Source organism: Excalfactoria chinensis, chromosome 2 (assembly GCF_039878825.1).
Source record: "Excalfactoria chinensis isolate bCotChi1 chromosome 2, bCotChi1.hap2, whole genome shotgun sequence".
In the NCBI taxonomy this organism is placed as follows: Eukaryota; Metazoa; Chordata; class Aves; order Galliformes; family Phasianidae; genus Excalfactoria; species Excalfactoria chinensis.
Genome location: NC_092826.1, coordinates 103124545 through 103145278, shown reverse-complemented (window position 1 = coordinate 103145278; position 20734 = coordinate 103124545). Strand labels below are relative to the sequence as shown.

At 38.8% G+C, this 20734-nt stretch overlaps 1 protein-coding gene across 2 annotated transcripts; it reads right to left on the bottom strand.

Moving 5' to 3' along the window:
• Window positions 1-1918: 1918 nt before the first annotated feature.
• Window positions 1919-19109, bottom strand: LRRC72 (leucine rich repeat containing 72). 2 transcript variants are annotated; one of them, XM_072330232.1, is made up of 9 exons: window positions 19062-19109; window positions 17630-17703; window positions 14265-14334; window positions 12909-12996; window positions 11392-11505; window positions 6826-6915; window positions 4737-4901; window positions 3789-3816; window positions 1919-2324 (listed from the first exon to the last, which is right to left on the bottom strand). In XM_072330232.1, exons 1-9 carry the CDS (start codon window positions 19092-19094, stop codon window positions 2159-2161), a joined length of 828 nt encoding a protein of 275 aa, XP_072186333.1. In that variant the 5' UTR covers window positions 19095-19109; the 3' UTR covers window positions 1919-2158. The 2 variants fall into 2 exon arrangements, with proteins under 2 accessions (XP_072186333.1, XP_072186332.1); XM_072330231.1 differs by lacking the exon at window positions 19062-19109 and having other exon boundaries at window positions 2159-2324; window positions 17630-17766.
• Window positions 19110-20734: the final 1625 nt, after the last annotated feature.

Below are 20734 nucleotides of genomic sequence, written 5' to 3'. Positions count from 1 at the left end.
TAGGTGTGAAGTACAGGCTACTCAGTGGAGATTATGTGCTTGCATTCAAACTTCATCCAAACCTCATTCAAACTTCAAAAGGCTCCAGAACCATAAACAGAGGATGCCACATTTCTTTTTACAGTGAATCTCAGAAGAGAATAAGCGCAATCTAAATCAGGGTCTCAATGTTCCACTTCGGCCTTCCTCAGCTGAGATTATTACATCACAGACTGCCTCCATGAGCAAGGTCAGGTGTAGAAGCACAAAAAAACTTAGTTAAACTAGGAATTGCATTTACTTAGTGAATCGTAAGTAGTTAAACTAGGAATTGCATTTAATTAGTGAATCGTAAGGGATCCTAACTTAGACAGGACTGCTTTAAGAAAAAATGTTAGCCAGAGTTTAATTTGATCTGACTTGTCTTGAAACCTACCAAAATGTTGATCTCCTTCTTGAAACAACACTGATGACAATGACTTCAGGACATTTACAAGATGCATAAATCTAAGCAAGCAAACAAGGGAAGCTGAAATTAGCAAAAAATAAAATAAAATAAAGTAAAAGAAATAAATAAATAAAGGAATCTGAATAACTTTGAAAAGGTGAAAGGAATTACAAGGCTTAACAACAATAAAGTCATGTATCTAGGATGGAACAACGTTAAGCAGCAGTACAGGCTGGGATCTGTCTGGGTCTGATGAAACAGACCCAGGAGTCCTGCTGGGCAGCAAGTTGACCCTGAGCCAGAGGTATGCCCTAGCAGCATGGAAGGTAAATACAAGAGTATAATCAGCAGATCAAAGACGTAATTAACTCATTTGGCTTGGCACTTGTTCGGCCATGCCTGGAATACAGCATCCAGTTTTGGTCAACCTGACTCAAGTGAACAAAAAAAGCAAGAGGTTCTAGCCAGGATGCCACCATGATGATCAGAGAGTTGGAGGAAGTGAGCTCGTTAGCTCAGAGGAAAGCTCAGATCTAGTCACAGACTTACAGTACTTAGAGGTTGCTATAGAGAAGATGAGCTATCTTTACGGGGATGCACAGTGACAGGACAAGAGCCAACAGGCCCAAGTTGTTGCAGGCAAAATTCCATCTGGATATAAGAAAATTGCTCTGGAGTGCAATTAAACAATGAAGGAGGTTGCCAAGAAGTGGTGGTCTCTCCCTCACTGGAAATATTTGACTTGCCTTGACAGAGCACTGGATAACCTAATCTCGGGCTTTCAACAGCAGTTGGACTAGATAAACTCCAGCGATCCCTGCCAGCCTGGACTATTTCATGACTCAGTGCTAGCAAGGGGATAAAAGAAGTAACTCAGAAGACAAGCCCCAGACTGCTGAAGGACTTTGATATGTCAAATAGCATTGACTGAAATGGAGAAATGGAGAAAGAAAGAGCTGTGAAGAAATGTATTACTTTCTGTTTATGTACAGATCTGCTACTTCCTTTAGTGGAAACTGGCATTACAAGACAAAAGCGTCAGGTGCAGTGCCATAGTGCTGTCAGCAGTCCTGGGACAGTGCATTCTGTATGGCACATCTTGTCTCTCTGTAAGCACCGGTAAGCTGAGACATGCATTATGGAGAGTATGGGCAGCCACAGACAGGAATCACACTGCAGCATCCTTACTTCCTTGTGTTTCTATGGGTAACGAGACACAGTGCCGTGATGTCATAAAACTAAGAGATTCCAGCATGTTAATGTAGCACACAGATTACCAAATTGGAACCCGTCTAAGAAATAAGAATGGTATTTATCTCATACTTTTATTTTGAGGGAGGAAGATAGATAAATTATTGGTAGTCAACATTGTCAGTCTAATTATCCAGTAGAAACTATAAAGAATGAAAGAATGTATCCGACATTTCTTAAAAAGCACCTTATAGTTTGGTTTTAATTTGTGATTAAAAAAAAAATAGTATGGTATGAATTGCATTTCAGACATTTTTTATTATAACATCACCACTGTTGAGCATTTGATTTCTTAATTTCTTGGCCCTACATGTTATATATTTGATGATAAAAGGAATGTTACACTTTATTTTTCTGCTGGAAGATCATTTAACTAGATGCACGTTTTAGTGTAGTTGCATTATAGAGATAATAACTTACGTAAGGTGCTTACATCCACTTTAGACAGAGCAGCGGTGTTTTTCTTAAGGAAGAATGAAGTCATCTAAATTGGATTGTCAGCTTCTCAGGAGATTCCTCTGCTTTGTGCTTAAGCCGTCTTTCTTGACAGGTGGGTATTTTGTTCCAGTCAAGAGAGGAAAATTCCATTACGGATCTTGTCATTGCCCGTACTAAAACAGCATCTTCTGGGTTCTCAAATGGAACTCTGCAAGAAGAGCAAAACAAATGTAAATTATCAGAATGTCTTCCACGTAGTTTGGAGTTATTTGACTAAACGTGCTTTCTGTGGTCGGTGAAGTTAGAAGCCACTTAAGAGTGAGGATTTGAAAGCTGTACATTTTTGGAAGGCTTCCTTCTGTGACCAAGTTTAAGAAAGCAAAACAAAACCTGAAAAGGTCAGCATTTCAAAATTCTAAGGAAGAATCACACAGTAAATGATTTGCAATGTGTTTAAAGCACTGCTGTACCCTTTAATGGTTCTGGTTCTTAAAAGCATCCAGTGAAAGTCACAAAACTGTGTGTTGTATGATTTCATATTGATTTGATACCCATTAATGCAAATGCAAACTTTATTTCAGTGTCAGTCTTTTAAATAGCGACCATGCAAGAATCCAGGGCTCTGAGTCCAGAAATCTGAGTTGATGTTGTCCTGCTACTTGTGAGAGAGAAGAAGCAGATTTGCAATATCAGTTCCAAATCGACACCCAAAACTTTAAGCTCAGATATGATATTAAAACATAAATTGATAAGAACTGATTCCATAGGGGTGTAGCTGTAGTGACACACGGATGTAAGGAAACTAACATCAACCATATGATTGCCTCCACTGAGTATAACGCACTCTGTCAAACGCTCAGGTACCTCACAAGCTCTAAGCATCTACGTAAATGAGATAGAGTGGAAGCTGCACATCCATTCTGTCAACAAATGCGCTCCACTGAAAACAGGAAAATCGTTTATAAGCATAAATTAAGCTGACTGTAAAGAGCTGTATTGAAAATGAATAACCGTGTAAAATCAAATGGGAATGTAAAGGAAATCATCATACATAGGCTTTTGTTATTTCCTTTAGTGAATCTTCCAACTGTTTTCATATGTGAAACTCCAAAGTCTGATATCATTTTAAGCATCTTATAAAGGTAGCATCTAAAAATGTCAACACATTAAAATGCAACCTTTATGCCACCTCAATTCAGGCACAGGCGTCACAGAAATAAGCCTTTCCATTCACTTCTATGATGTTGGAATTTTAACAGAATAAAGTTAACATCAACTACAGACTAAAAACATTTTGTTCTATAGTAATGTTTCCCAGAGAGTACGTTCTTCTGAGCAGCCAGCAAACAGAAAGCTGTTTGTGTCACAATACAGCACAGCTACTCTGATGCTCTAATGCTTCAAGCACACATTTTTCTAGTAATTGCTATTTGATCTTGTAAAATAAATAGCACTTTTATAAAATAAATAGCATTTTTATACACCTGGGATACCTTTCCGTATCAGAATTAAAAGAGCAGTGGATTGGCTGCCTTATCAGAATGACACAGCTTTAACTTTTTAACTGTGTGAAACACAGAACACCAGAAAATCTGCTAAGAACTTATTTTTACTGTTTTCTGAATTAAAACACACATAAAACCAACACCAGAAAGCCTAGAGAAGCACTTACTTATTTGTGTGATTCGCAAATTCCCGACCTGTAATAAAAAGTTCAAATTAAGACGTTAATGTGCGTGCAGCATTTTGATGAGCTAAAGGTTACCATCCTGAACACAAATTACTTCTTCAAACGAGCTAAAAACCAGCAGAAGATTTGATATGTGCAAAATCTTTTTAAGTTCAGTTACTCACGTCTCATTTTCCCTAGACAAACATTTCCATGCACTGGTTTGTGGGTTTTTTTACGCACCTCCTAAAGCAGACAACACCATGGGGAAATGCAAGGTTTGCTCTGGATTGCCACATGATGGGCAGTCATGAGGTTATGGGTACCCATCGTGCTGTCTCATAGCAGTGAATGTTTTAAGGACTCTATAAAATGACTTTATGCGCTATTATCAGACATCATGAAAATATTCTCAGCTTGGAAAGGAAAAAAAAGGAATCTCCTTACAAAACTAGGCAAGATGTGCAAAATTTACAACAGTAAATATTTTCTTCAAGAGATTGTTATATAAAAGCACTAGAGGGCATCAAAACTCAAGGATGCCGATCACCAAAACAGCATTGTGGTGTGCTGAAAAGCTCTTAATTAAATAAAACTTAAAACTAACAATATGATATATGTTGAAAGAATGAGATGCTGTTTGTACAGCTATCTTAAAACACTTGTTTAAGTACAGGCTGCAGCAAGAACTACAGTTGGACTAACTGATTGTAGTGGTCCTTTCTAACCTTTATGATTTTGTGACTCTGTGAATGTATTTGTCATAATGCACGCAGTTGAGGATTCATTCATTGGCTGTTCCTACCACTGGCCCTGGCTTTGTGGAACTGTTTGGTTGAGTTCCCAATGCATTTATATTTTACTACTTAGGACATCAAGTTTTTATCGGATGAATGAAAAGAACTTTAATTGAAATCGCCCCAAACTCGTTGTTTTTGCTCTTATGAATACCTGGGGGCACCATCGGTCTCCTGGCTGGCCAAGTGCCCCTGCTGTGCCAGATGGCAGTGCCTGGCAATGAGTCCACTCTCTTTCCAAAAGCAATGGATTCCACAGCACAGAACTTGTTGAAGTTAAAGACGGAAAATGCCAACTCCCTTTCTCTTTGCGTAACTGCTGTTAAAAGAGATATAAAAAATTATTTCCACTATCAACTAAAATGTCTGGTACTAACTCCCTGCACGCAAACTTTATTTTGTGCAGTTTTATACCAACAGTGGTGTAAATCTGCATAATTTCACAGAGATTCAGAAAAGGACCACGGAGTGATGCTTGCTACAGCTCTGGGGTGCAGCCCTGTCAAATGAAATAAAAGGATTTATTATGGATGCAGTAGGATCAAGAGTTTTAAATGAAGAAACTACCAGCTCAGGCTCTTCGTTACCATGTAAATGAGATCTACTGCAGGAGTCAGTGAAAACTTGGATGTTTCTTTATGGACAGTGTGAACAAATCCCACTTTACAGTCAGTTTAATTCCCATTGCTCAATTACGGAGGATTCTGAAGGACTGCAGCAAAAAGAAAAGCTTCTCATTTTCTTGTTTTGCGCTTGACTTCAAAAATAACTTTATATTTTTAAGAAAGAGTTTTAGATTGTAAGTTAACTAAGGGATTTTAACTAATGATATGACCTGCATACTAATCCAAAACTTCAGATAGGGAAAAGGAAGAGAGCTGTAGGTTTTCTCTGGCAGAAACATTCCAAATTCAGGAGAGTTTCTAAGTTGCGGTGTCTGGGGGACTCATTAGAAAGGACTTGCAGCATCCATGTCTGGAGGTAACAAAGTGTGAGCACGTGTCCTGCATAAAGAAGCCAGCCAGGCCGAAGATGTAGGAATGTTCCACAGACGGAACGTTTTCCAATCGAGACTGAAAGAGGAAACATTTCATTTCACATTACAGTCTTTGTAACATTAAATAAACAGCTCACGAAATGGAACGCCCAGGGTACAGCTTGATAGAAATTAATGCTCCAAGTCCTGCTCCAGAGCTGAGCACAGTATAACTGTACTGAAGGCAGGAGTCCATGAAGTTCTGTGGAATTGTTTCTACAACTGTAAAGGCAATGTGTATTTCCCAGTAGATATAGCGCCAGACAGCCAAAAGTGACTGTTAATAAACCAGTCTGAAGAAAGTGCCCCAGACCAAGTACTGAAGAGGCTGGAGGTATGCTGGAAAGGTGTTTCACTTTCCAGTGTAGGAAATGAATGTGCAGCCATTGGCAGATGGCCACATGGTCAACCCAGCAGCTCAATCACATCTAACGCAGACCAAGACCTATCTGCCATCTCTCCTTCATGACAAGGCTGCATAACCTGCAGCCACACAGTCGTCCTTAGGCTGCCTTCTCAATTTCTGTACTGTTTCTCCCACAGGCTCGTAGCAGGTTTCCAAGATGACACTGTTTCTCCTCACTGTTTTCCCATGAGGAAGAAATGAGGTACAAATCAATACCTTTCTCAGCACTCCACAGTAATGTTCAATCCTTTTGTGAACCATATAGCTCACCAAACATCAAGGATACAATCACCAAAGCTGATTTTCTGGCTCCACTGTGGCTTGTTTATTAAATTGGTTTGTCTTCAATATATTTACTGATACGTATCTCTATATTTGTTATATATTTATATATTTGTGAAAGATCTGATGATTCATGAAGATTTCTATCTAACAGCTTGGTCAGCATGGATGTGCATATATTCTTGAAATGCACAGAAACACATACATATCTGAGAATATCACACAAAATGGAGGTACATGTTTCTAAATGCAGGCTTATATCTCTTACCCAACAATGTATAAACCAACTACAAGATAACCATACACAATTTAAACAGAAAAAGACAGAAATTAACAGAGCTGGGTGAAGTAAAGTGTTTATGCCAAATCTTTCAAACATGGTTATCAGTTTGTCAGATCTTTTGCTATATCAACAAATGTATGTAACGAAGTGGACAAGAATAATTCACATATCTTCCCAAACATTAAAATCAAAAGCAATAGTCAGTGCTTTGTGAAAAGAGAAAAATCAATCCTTACGCTTCCTGTCCAGGAGCTGCACAGAGGGCAGGCTGTGTATCACATAGAGACGGTAGTCTGCCTCATATGCCAGAGGGTTGTGAAACAGGTCTGAAAAATACATACAAACCAATGCCATCAACAAAACTACAAAAGAAAAATAAGCAACTTAGCAAGACAGGAAAATTAAAGAGCACCAGTGGACAAAGATTTTGTACAAAATATTCTTAACTTCGAATTATTTGTACACTAGGTAAACAAAGCTTGGTTTCTTTATACTCACAACATCACTCAACTGAAGACAGACTGCAAGGAACTGGCTTATTGCAGAGCATGCAAAATACCACAGGCAAGATTAGAGGAAAGGCGTCATTGTGCACTCAGAGCCTTTGAAGTTGTTGGTGGGTTTTTTTTTGTATTTTTTAAGATATACAGACAAAACCGCTAAATACTTGCCTTTGATTTCCTTATGTATTTTTGGTGATGCCTACTTTAAATTGTAGCACGTTTGTTTTTTTTTTAGGTCTGATGGCTTAATGATAAGGCACAAAATTTGCAGCAGAAGAGAGTTAATTAAGAAAAGATGAGCTTTAGGACTCCTAAGACTTTATCAGAGCTGATATAAAGATTTTATTCCACAGATGCAATATAGAATAAAATTACTCACTTTTCGGATTTACCTATGGATTATGAGTTTGAAAACTGAAAAACATGAAGATTAAAATGTGTATAAAGATATATGCTCTTGGAAATGGAGTGCCACTCACTTTTATGAAGTTATAAGGCCCTAAGCTCTCAAAGCCCAATAGCAGCTTGACTGAAATGCTTATGCTCAGGTTCACATTCCCTGGATAACCAAACCTTCGCAACACAGACAAGCATCAGTCCTCTGTTACTGCTTTGGCAAATATGGAACATCCACCTAACTTACACACCAGACATAGTTTGGTTCGTGCGAATGACAGCTGAAGTTGATTAAAGCAGAAACTGGCTCATTCCCAGATCAGAAAAAAGACTAAAAAAAAGTTGTTTTTCTAAATTAGAACCAAGATAAAGCTACTTTTCTCCTTAAAGAAATACTGCTTTTCTTCAACAGTATGGAGGAAAAAAAAAAGAAAGAAATGACCAGGAGGATACCTTAAGATCAAAGCAGGTGAAAAAATAGTTAACAATTTTGACAACTTCTACCAAGGGCTACACTGGTCTGTTTAGAAAGAGGCTGTGGACAATGTTCCCTCTAGGGCAAAAAATTCCCTGGTTTACCCAATCTTAACAGGCAGGGAGGGCAAGGTGAACGGCAAATAAGAGCTCTGATATTTCAGAGATACTAAAAGATGAAAAAGATTGAGAAATATTCTACAGCGGCTTGTGAACCACAGGATTTCATTTTTTGTTCACCGGGCTACGTCTGAATTCCACAGAGCACTCAGTGCTCAGTGCTACCTCCTGACTGTTTAGAGGCTCAGTAAGGCTGGAGTGGGTGATTGGGATCTCGTATGCAGAAAACTCCTGCTCAGGTATTCAGGGAACAGACAATGTTTTAATGTAATGAACTTTCAACAAAACTGTCATATTCAGTAGTAAGCAGCCCACCAGGTGGCAGCAGAAGAGAGTTCCATATTTTTACTGAGCCCTGGACTAAATAGGCATTTTTTTTCTAGGAAGCGTTAGTCAGAAATAATATCATGTATTTGTCTGATGAGCATGTTTTCGAGTCAAGAAAATACACTGTAGTATTCCACAGAGGAAAAACTTCTTAGAAACTTCTCCAAAAGCAGGTAAGTTTGTTGTTTTGAGCAGTACAGGAATGGAATGATGACTCGAGAGATTTATCCAAGACAAACAGAAGGGCTGATACTAAGTTCTTCTGAATTTAGATGCTGCTTGGAGCATGTCCCTCATTACCAGCACTGATTTTTAATAGCATACAGTTTTTTCTGCTGCTTGATCTTAAAGTAAATCCAGCCATTACATAGATCAAGATGGTCTTATTTTACAAAACATCTGGAATCACTTTTTGGCTCTGCTATCTGCTTTCTAGTCAAGGTAATGTAATTTTCCTTCTACAAATTAAGGATAATGCTTTCTTCCTCCACAGGTTTGTCTGTTTTCCCAATTCAGAATGTAGGAAAAGAGTGTGCCTACCCTACATGGGGTAGGAAGGAACAATTGTGACAGAAGCTCAGTGAAAGACAAAATGAGCTTTTTGAGCAGAAAGATGTTATCAGATGTGGACAATAAATCAGTTGAGGTAATATGCAGAGTACACAGAAATCTTGGATTCCAAGAGATGTGAGAACAAGGTGAGCCTATAAACAAACCCTCTGCATCTCCCAAAAGCCTGCAGTTGTGAGCAACCCATCCAGTAAATCTTTACAAGCTGCCTTTCTTCACTAAATGCATGATAAAAAATTGTGTTATGCTTCAAATACATTGCAGTGCAGTGGCTAAAATCACAGGAAAGCCTTAAGAAATGCAACACTTTGGTAGCTGAATGTTGTTTCCAAAGTGAACTACAATAGTGTATCAGACTGCCTGGTTTTAAAGGTTCACAGGAGCTACACTGTAAATAAAACATTATTATACGTATCCAGAAATTCTACTGATAAGTTTGCTGGATTTTTTTGAAAATTAAATCAAACAAACAAACAACAAGAACTGCTTCACAACAGGGGGAACCTTTCCATTTCCAAAACATTTTTTATTGTGTAGAGATGGATTATGGGCACAAGCCTTTTTGAACTTACACAGCTGAAATGCTGCACTCATTTCCCAGTTCTGAACACCGCAAACAGGCAAGTAGATGCTATAGTAATGCAATTTGATATCCATCTCTTTTAAAATGCATTTTATGCATTTATTGCTGACCTCTACTTCAAATATGATGAGGAATTTTTTTTTTAACTAATAGAGGCCTGGTAATTTGGGAACTCATTTTTATTAAATTTCTTTAAAATAAAGGCATTGAATCCTTTTTTATTATTATTTATTTATTTTTTAATGATTGTAAAGATGAGCAGGGAACGACTGTAAAGCAGAATATTACATTTCTTCTACCAATCTACTTGTCATATCTTTGAAGAACCTTTTTAAACAAAAGTTACTTTAAATAACTGCTTTTCTATAATGGTGGCATGTCTAACATTCATTCAGTTTTCACAGTGTCTTTATGAATGTCACTCATAATGACTCAGCAGCACTGTAACTATCTGCTGTTTCTCTCTATTTCCCACAGATAACAGCAACAAGCACAACAAACTCCCTGTGCTGTTCGAAGCCGCATACTAATTGGTAGAGCTATAACATTAAACTCAAGTGACAGCGCCATTCATACATTTGATGTCTGTCCAGACTTTGCCTAATCACCTCAAACAACTGCATTCTTTCGTGAGCCATTTCTCAGTCTTGCACATAATGAAAAATAATAATAATAATAATAATAATAATAAAATAATAATAATAATAATAATAATAATAATAATAATAATAATAATAATTTTGGCAGCATGTTGTCTTCCTTGTCTTCCTAAACACTTGGTTTGTTTGTGAATTTCAGACCAACCTTCAAGTTCAATTAAAATTGTACTTTTCAAGCCACTTTTTTCCTTCCCTTCAACCAAGGCAATCGATTTTTGAATGCATAAGGAGGTATGGTTTGATGATGCTCACCTCCAGTGACTGTGACAGCAAGACAAGAAACTTGTTTCCTGTGTTCTCAAAGTACTGAGAGTCTGGCATGATCTATGACAACACTCTCAGGAGCCATGCACAAAGACTGCCCATACTTTAAATAGCTTAATAGCATACAGTTCTACTTTCTTGCAGGCTGCTATCTTAGTGACGCCAGCACTGTCTTGTACAATTCAATTTGAAACTTCATTTCCATCTAGCATATCAAAATTGTATGAATATGTTCACTCTTAGACTCTAAAAATGTCTAGAATCTGCCCAGAAAGATGCAGGAAGTTGTACAAAGAATATGATTAACAAGACAAGGAATTTGTGTTCTGTAACCTATACCCTTCCTTGCACTCTCAAGAACAGTGACACCAGTTTCTTGTCTCCTGTCACCTCTATAATATCAGCATTCTCCCATTTTCCCTCTGGAAGGGGGGGGGGAGCACTTAGCTTTGATTGCCTCCAAGCTACTTGCACAGGAGACTGATTAGCCAGCAGCTAACTTTCCAACTCTTATTTTTTTTCCTTCGTAGCAGTAGTCTCTATGGAATTTCCATATCTCACAGGTCTCTTCTGTCAAATTTGGTTGAAGCTGACAATTATCATATCATCATAGTATCATAGTATCGTGCGAGTTGGAAGGGACCTTAGAGATCATCGAGTCCAACTCCCGGGTTTCGAGCCCCCTGTGTAGCGAAGCGGCACTTCTACCCCTGCGCCACAGGGGGGATTCGAACCCGGGCTCTCTGGTGCCGCAAGCAGCAGCTTATACCACTGCGCCACTGGGGGCACACAATTAGTTTCAGAAGCTACTGGCAAGTGATGCACAAACAGACAAGCAACATATCCTGGTAAGATATTTTTAGAAACTACTGCTCACTGTTCTACAAAACAAAAACAAGGTATTACTTAGGGTCCGCAAGCTTATTAATCCTTTTAATTCCTTCACTGTTTCACCAAGTTGTTTTAACTGGTTGTTGTGAAGCAACAGAATCTGTAATGCGCGCAAGTTTTTCAGAGCACCTGAAATGAAATGAAAAGTAATTAATTATTCTCATCACACCTCATTGCATTTCTTTAGACAATTATTTCGTTATGTTGCACAGTGAGTTTTACATTCTCGTTATATACCGAGGCCTACATTTTTATAGCACTCTGCATGAGAAAAGTCATGAAACCTTATCAGAGATTTTAATATCCCTGTTGCCTTCCTGGTCACACTGTTTGAATGCAACTCTTTTTTTATTATTATTTTTTTACCCTATTTCTTTCCATTTCTCTCAATCAGTCTTGACACAATAAATCTGTACCATCTCCCTTCTTTATCCCTTCCTTTCTCCTATATCCCATTAATCTTTAACTCCACTTCCATCTATCCTTACCTAACATTGCCTTTGCCTTACAAGCAATACATAGATTACACCTATAGAAAGTAGTTCCATTTCAAATTATTAGTAATGTATGAAGCAGTTATTCCATGCACTGTTGTGGCTGACCCCGACTACATGTTCACATCATCATACCACAGCTGGTTTCAACAGCTCATTTTCCAATTTCTACACAGTTTCTCTCATCCACATTTCTCTGCTAATGACACCCACCCTTTGTTAAACCAGATGTTGGTGTCTACTGTAACGTCTCTTGTGCCTGAATGTTTTTATCTTTCAGACATTCATTTTTCCACAAGATCTCACAGAAACTAATCAACTCAATTACACATCTTAATATTTTATAGGAAATGATAAAAATAAAACATCAATATTTAAAACATCTAAAATCCGCAAATGTATTAATATGCTTTGGGCTCAGCTACCTTAATCTACAAGAGCATGTGATATATATAAAGATATATAAGTACAAAATGGAACTTGGCAATAAAAATGTTTTTCTGCAAAACGCTTCTAAGTGTAACTACATAATGAAGAAACCAAAGGATGTTAATGTCTACATTAGAAATGAGACAACTTATTAATTAATTCTCTTTCATTTTCATGCTAAGTCTGTCAGCGCTACAATCAGTTTTTCATCATGTAAATATGAATGGCTCCCAGAAGATTCTTTATCAGCTTCTGCAATGCCTGGTCATCAAGAAGACTGCAAATCATCCGATGGCAAAACAATTTTGAATATTCATGTAGAATATTAGATACGGTCATGCTGGATCCAAATGTTTTACAACTGCCAGATATTAAAGTATATGATATTTCATTACCCTCAGACTGGCATAAACTTGATATGAACTCTCAGTTTATTGCCACTCAAGTATCCTGGAACAAATCAAATCCCTAAGAAAATAATTAACATTTAGGCATACATGTGAGCTTTCAGCCATTAAGTTACTGGCTGTCATCCACTGTTATAAATTTGAATGCCAGTACACAAAAAAGTAAGTATAGCTCAGCAATCTGAAAAGGGAAGATTGATACCTGATATATCTATATCTGTGAGTTCATTGTTGTTGAGATAGAGCTCAGTCAAACAGTAGTTTTTCTCCAAGAAACTTAAATCCTGGATCTGAAATTAGAGTTGGGAAAGCTGTTATGTAACAGTCTAAATTCAACATTGGAGAACCCTGGCTTCTAAAAACTGTCTTATTATTGGAAGTTTTTAATCTTTCAGTCTTGACATGAATGCAAGGTTAATATCTGGAAGGGGGTGCCAATCTGGCCCTTGAAACAGCTGAGAGCATTAATGGTGCACGGCTGCTTATCCTCACAGTTTAAACACAAGAACAACAAATAGAATTTGATTCCTGAAGCTATTCTGATTTCTGTAATATAATTTGTTAGTGCAGGAGTGATTTTAGATCTTGAATTATACCACTGACTTTAAGACAAATGTGTTTTGCTCTAAGTATTTTCTAAAAGTTGGAAGGAAAAGACAAAATAAGTTTTCCTGTTGGAAATTAAAAGTTACTTTAAGGTTCAGAAAAACATGGCTGAGTGAAAAAAGCAATCTGAAAACTAATTAGTGATTATTGCACCTTGTGTAGTGTGGGACTTACACATGCCTGTCATATAGAACGGTGTTTCTCCATCTTTCTTAAACTGATAGTCAACAGGACAGTTCTCCTTATTCTTTAGTGCCTTTTAGAAGTAAAATAGGAAGCCTTATACTGTGGTTTTAGTTCAACCTCTTCACATATCCATACTTTTGCTTTTTTTTTTGAATTGGATAACCACAGGTCTTTCAACAAAGTTGACATAAGATGCTATATAATTGATGTTAGCCTGGGGCAGCAGATACAAATATACTCCCCAATTACATGGAATGTAGATTTATTATTTTCTCTCCTCACAGAGCTACTTATTTACCTGAGCAATCACTTCTGGTGTTTTAAGCATTCACGTCCTTTGTGAAAGTGGTGTAAATTACTGTACAGTAAGGTATTTTAAAGCAGGTTAGAAAATAGTGTCTTTTGTAAATTCCCACTTTTTAGCAAGGTGAAGACACTTGATAATTGTTGGCTAAATATTTGCAGATTTCCAAATCACACAATCCTACTGCTAAGTAGCTGATTTTCTCTAAACTATAACATGCTTAGACTTGGCTGAAAACTGTAGTATCCGGATATTTTTGCAGAGCATTGTCTTAGAATTCATATAGGTTATAGTAAACATGATCATCTAAACTTGCACAGATGAAGCAGGTACAGCATATGGCCTGTGGAACTCTCTTAGGACCATAACACAGAACTTAATGTGGACACCGTCATACTAAACACCCTCCTGGGAGCATCCCTTAACTCAAAATTAGGTGATGTTACAGCCTTATTACGTTACCTTATTGTTGTGAATCCATAAATACCTCAACTTACGAAACAGTGACAGACTTGGAATACTTCTTAGTCCTCTAGTGGAAGAAAAAGTTGCGCTTAATCATTTCACAAGCAGTTTGATTTCTGGTAAACAATATTATGTAAGCAAGCAACAATTCTGTAGAGAACACAGCAGAAAGATAGTACAAAAGGAAGAGATAATATATGCATTGTGAACACGTGAAAGCATAACGGAGCGACAAATGGTAAAGAAATGGGAACAAACTCAGTTATATACTAATTTCTTTCTCCATAAAAGCGTATATTTTCCAGTGAGTACAACATCCCATCTACTTCGCAGCTGGTGGAAATTTTACTGAGAACACAGAAGGATTTTTGCATTCTGAGGGACACAAACATAAAAGGAAAAATGTTGTGAAAGGGCAGTATAGATTCTTTGGCCATGGTGCCAGAGATGCTAAGAGAAGGCAGACAACAAGTACATTGCTGTCAATTTCTTATTTTTCATATTAATGCAAGCTGTGATTTTTTTTGCCCTTCCTCAACATTTTTCTCATATAAACTAGGCATTCATACTTATTACTTGTTTTAAATGAACACCTTGACTGAGGTTGGGTCTCTCTCCCATGTGCTGGTAGGGATTTCACTTTAAATGTTTACCTTGTACTTTGAAGCTGAGCTCGCTCTCAATAACAAATCACTCACTAACCCCAGTGAATATGGGTGAGCTGTTGAGTAATTGCAGTTTTTCATTGTTTTAAATAAACGTCCCTGTTTTCCTCTCACATAATTGAAGTTGGTCTTTAAATTTTAATAGATAGAATAAAATTTTCACGTCAGTTTTCAACATTCTGCGCAACCAAGGCCAGTGGTTCAGAAAGAACTAGCCAGACTGGTAGGAATTAATCTCTCACCATCAACCTAAACTGCTCTGCTTGTGTTCCAGCTGTGAAGCCAAGTCTTCCCACGCATTTTGTGTTTTTTCCCCAATAACCCTCTGATAGAAGGAAGGACACTTTTTCTATCTTGCATTTGAAAATAATAATAATAATAATAAAATCTCCACAAAGTTTATGTGCTGTATTTTAATCCATGTATTTCTGAAAATGACCTTATCCCAAGTAGCTACTCTGTTTAACTGGTTATTTGGTCTCCTCAAACCATCCCTAAAAACTAAACCTGCAAGTATGTACATAAGCGTTCATTTTGTTGTCACAAGTAAATACAGTGCTGCAGGTAGTAAAGATAAGCGCACGAGAGTTGACAGGACATGCAGAGCTCTTCCAGAACTATTATCTTTTTTCTTTTATTTTCTGTAGACTTTTACCAGTATCCTGCCAAACTATGTTTCAGATAGCATAGCCAAAATGTCCTGATATTCTGTCACTGCCATTCTACACAGGTTTACATTTTAATTGGCTTTACTCCATTGTAACAGCCAAGATGAGGCTGTCTAGCTCCAAGTCCTAATCTGTTTTCTTCTTTTTTTTTTCAGTATTAAGGCATTTAATTTGCCCCAGGTAAAGCTTAATTCCTTTAACATTTTAGAGGAGCATGTCCCTTTCTGTATGCCTTCCAGACTTCGCATGTCTCTTACAAACTGATACTTTCTGGCCTCCAGCTTTCTTATCCTACCTACTGCCAAGTTAATCAGTTTTCCTAGGATGACAGCTTTTAGTGACCAAATGTAAACTTTCTCCATGTGCCTTTAACAGTAGTGGTTTAAAAGTAAGATTTGATTCCCTCAAATGTGATTGACTTTAATTACTACTTTTTTTTTGTACTTTCATAATACTTTAGCCAGTAGAAAATTATGTCAAATTAATACTTAAGAAAGCATGTTCTGATACTGAGATTGGCTGACGTTCAAGGTTTATATAATTTGGGATAGAATAAAAGAAAATTGGTTCTCTCCAGTCATCAAAGAAACAACCTTGCATCATCTTTCTCAAAATGGTTTCATGGGAAGACGGATCACTTCTATATCTGCCTTCTGATCGTTTCTTTTTATTCTTTTCTTCTTTCTTTATTCCACAGCAAGAAGTATTTCAAAGCCAGGGAGAATACATATATTTAACGTCAGAAAATACGCTTATTAAGACTGGACACACCATCTCAGTATGTAAATATCTTCCTTACTTAGTAAGATTTTCTATGCTTTCTAAAATAAGCATTATAATCACTTAACAGTAACCAGATGTTTCATACTTTCTTTCCACAGCTTTGAATTCCTTCTCAGTGTAAAATCAGGAGATGTGCTAAGGGGATACCCGGAGACTTTCAAGGCCACCTAATTTCCACCAAAAGCAAACTAGATAATCTCCAAATCTCCTAACACCTGGGCTTTTTTGTTTGTTTGTTTTGGTTTGTTGTTGTTGTTGTTGCTGTTGTTTTGTTTTTTGTTTTTGTTCTGTTTTTTGGAGATTTTTTTTTGCATTCATAGGACTTAGAGACCTTGAAAGCCTTGTGCCTGAATTATTACACTGTGTTAATTCTTCAGACGTGATATCAACAGTAGAAACTCTAGACAGAGTTGTGAGGCTGCAGACAGGTATGCAACACTTGGAATTGCGCCCTGGCCAGAAATTCAAAGTATGCTTTTCAAAAACTTTGAAGTATGTCCTGTCATGTATCCATCTCTCTCTGGTAGTCTCTCAGCATGTTCATCCTACAGCTCTATCAACCCAGATCACCCACAGGTTCATAAAAGCTTTGCCTTCCTTCTCTTTGCATGGCTTCTTCTCCTCATCTACCCCATCTCTTCAGTTGCTTTACAAAGCTCCCAGAGATCAGTTCTCTGATCAGTGCTGCTTGCCTCAAACAGCTCTTGTACTCACTTCACGTTGCCCTGCCCTCCCTTCAGTTCTTAACAGCAGAGATGCAAGTAATATCAAAGGTGCTACCATTGAGTTTTGCTATTGCAACAACAAATTTCTTAAGGGAGGTCAGACATTTGGCAGTTCTCAGACTGGGCAGGTCCTGTGTTTTTTCAATTGCTGTCTTGATACTCTTTAGACCCAGACTTACAAGCCAGTTAGAACAGGTAGAGATCAGCCCATTAAGCTTCACGTCTCCGTTCCCTGTGGAAGAAGTTCATGCAAAACTCTGTGAACTTACAGACCCTCGAGCAATTCTGGGTTGCTAGAGAAGGACTGTGTGCCTACAGCGGAGGCATTTAACTGCTTCAAAGCTCAAGCTGCTTTGCTCCCTGAATCCTTATGTTTCTTTGCCATTACTTATTGCACAGCACACACAGACTAGGTGTAAGGATGGCATTTCACATATAAATGATGTTCAGTGACTGTTACAGAAAGCACTAGGTACTCTGTGTTCCACTTCTAGTAAAAGCCAGAGAAACAATCTACTTACAGTCCACCCAGATACAACACCAACACATCCGCGTTCCTCTTAAAGCCGCAGATCTTCAGCTGTTTCTCTACTGCCTGACAGTACACAGTACATTTTTCAGCACAAGATCCTGCATAAGTCATTACATTGTAACACATACATATTTAGACTCTAAATTAACACACACACGCCAAAGTTAACATATGAATCATGGCCTCGCAAACTATAGCAAAATATAAAACAGAGATATCAAATTAGTAGTTTCTACTTTAAATTGATAAAAAGACACCAACAACTACGTTACACTCACTACAGGGTTGTTTTTTGTTGTTGTTTTGATTTTTTTTTTCTTGTTCTTTTTCCTGTAGAGAATAACAGTTCATAGATATAAGGGGGAGTGGCCTTTTACATGGTCCAATATTGACAGGGCAAGGGAGAATGTCATTAAACCAAGAGAGGGGAGATTTAATTTTAGGAGGCAGTTCTTTACTGAGAGTGATGAGACCTTGGCACAGACTGTCTGGAGAAGCTGTAGATGCCCCATTCCTGGAGTAGTTCAAGGCCAGGTTGGATGGGGCCCCAGGCAGCCTATCTGGGAAGCAGCAACCCTGCCAATGGCAGGGGGTTGGAGCTTTGAGGTCCCTTCCAACCCGAGCCATTCTGTGATTCTATGACTCTATAAAATATTTCTGCAAATACAAAACAGCTTCCACATACAAATGGGTATGCTTAGAGCAGCCCACACTAGCTGCATGATGAGTCCATACAGTGTGTTCTGGAACTTAAGAGAACTTTGGATGCAAACACAAGAGCATGGAACCTGCGGTACTTTCCCAGGGGATCCAGCAGGACCTACGGCAAACACTGACAGCACAGCCGGTGGCAGGACATGGCCATTTGTCCAGAACTCGATATGGCTGCAGCCTGATTGCAGCTGTCAGGCAGGGAAAGGACAAACGGCCCACACAATCTGACCAAGAAAAGCTGCCTGGAGGATGACAGCTGTACATCAGTCCCAGGAACGCTAACGCCTGTTCCTAGGGAGCGCAAAGGGGAGCAGCTGCCAGGCATGCAAGCAGGAGCACACAGACCTCCAAAACGGAACCGCAGCTCAACAGCCGCGCATAAGGGCCCTTCAGACTCTACTAGCTGAGCTTTCCCCATCTCCTCCCCCGACAAGGCCCGGCCCTCCGCCACGCGGTCCCAGCAGAGCCCCCAGCCCGGCGGCAGCACACCGCCACCCGCAGCGGGCTGGGCTGCCGAGCTAAACCCCCCTCCTCCCTCCGCATCGCCAGAGCGAGAGGGCGAGGCCGGCGCCGCCCGCCGGGGGGCCGAGACGGGAGCGCTGTGGGGATGGGACGCTCCGAGGGGCCGCTGCGGGGGGGCCGAGGCGATGCCGCTCGCCGCTGCTGTGGGCGCCGCTGGGAGGCGGGAGCGCCGCAGCTCCGCTCACCTGCCTGCCAGCAGCGTCGGCGGCCTCCGCCATTTTAGAGTCGCGTTCCTAAGCGACCGGAGCGAGGGAAGGGGAGCCCGGAGCGATGTTTATGACATCCACATGTGCAAGCAATTGTTGTCGTGTTGTTATTTTTAAAACCATTTTATGTACAGCACAAGCTGAAGAATAGAAAAAAGCTTTTTCCAGGGTGCGTGTGTGTGCTGATGTGCGTGTAGGACAATGGAAAACGTTTGATTGATCTACACAATAAAGAAGTCTGAAAACTTGGAGCTTTATTTGGAACTTAACTTACACAGAGCACTCAAATTAGCCCAAATAGCCATTGTAAATTACGTGCAACTGATAGACAAAGAGCAAGAGCTGCGTGCACGAGTCTATGAATAAGCTGTCCCTCGTGGAGTTAATTATGTGCGTGCCTTTGCTTGTTCAGACCACTGAAACGACATGGATGGAGTGTGAGTGATGGAGGAATGGAACCGCAGTGCAAGTATTATATTGCAAATATCTCATTTTCATAGAAAAAAAAATGGTGTGGGTGGCTTCCATTTCAGCTAGTTAGAATTTAAAAGTGGAAATCTCAAATAAGAAAGGCTTGACATCTTAAAGGTAGAAAACTGGCAACAGAAATGTCTTTAATCACTTATTTCAACTCCTAAAAATATCCCTAGGGTGTTAACAACAACAAAAAAAGAGGAAATGCACTGGAGATGTAGAAACTTGTACACAGATCCATAGTTCTTATGTTGCATTGGAATCTTTGGATTTTGGAAGGTGAGGTGGTTATTAAAGAAAAAGTCAACCTTAAAATTGTTTTATCAAGCAGTCAGATCTGAATTTGCTTGTCACACCATGTTTAAGTATGAAGAGCAAGGGAACCTCTAGGAGGTATTTTGTTGCATTCCAGTGTGACATCCACTGGCTGAGGTTTGTTTTCATTTGTTCTGTTGAGATGCTTCTCATTATTAATAATTGATTGATACTTAGTCTAGATACCAAAATGAATAAAACTAAATATACCAAAATGTATAAAACTAAATATGCCCAAATGTATGAAGATGTAGAAAGTTTACCTCTTTTACTTTTCCTTCTGCCTATTGACACCTAAAATCTCCTCTAAGTTTAAAGAAATTTGGGTGGAAAATGAATATTTGTGTATTCAGATTGAGCTGTCAGCATGCTTTCTGTTACCTACATGTTGCCCTTCTCCAAAACATATGACCTATAACCTATTTAATCTTATTCCTGGGTGGCTGTGCACAAAATGAATAAATGGTAACTTACTTTTCTGGATATTCACAGTAATGACTGACTTAATACACATATTTTGCCAGAAAGTCCCCATTATATTTCTATGCTAAAAATACTTTATTTGCTTATACACAGGCAAGACAATGTGATCGTACAGATATGATAACGGAACATGAAAAGAGGGGAAGCACACATCTTGTTTTCACTGGCAAAAGTGGTAGTCCAGCTCTGGAAATTGTTCATTTTATCAACCACTGGAACTGAAGGTACTGCAGTTCATCTGACCCACAAAGTTACACTGTGTATTCCCTCAGGTATCTCAGAGGCATTATTGAGTACTTGAGTATGCCTGTGATTCAAGCCTGCACTATGGCTAACGGGGATTGCCATTGCATTGCTGTAGAGACCACACTGTAGAAACT

What these genes read in the sequence shown, in the direction of transcription:
- LRRC72 (XM_072330231.1), bottom strand. Translation starts at nt 17,766, where the DNA reads ATGTGTTACAATGTAATGACTTATGCAGGATCTTGTGCTGAAAAATGT. An exon ending in TATGGATTCACAACAATAAG is followed by an intron (nt 12,997 to 14,264) that starts GTAACGTAATAA and finishes CTCTAATTTCAG; the next exon opens with ATCCAGGATTTAAGTTTCTT. An exon ending in CACAGATATAGATATATCAG is followed by an intron (nt 11,506 to 12,908) that starts GTATCAATCTTC and finishes ATTTCATTTCAG; the next exon opens with GTGCTCTGAAAAACTTGCGC.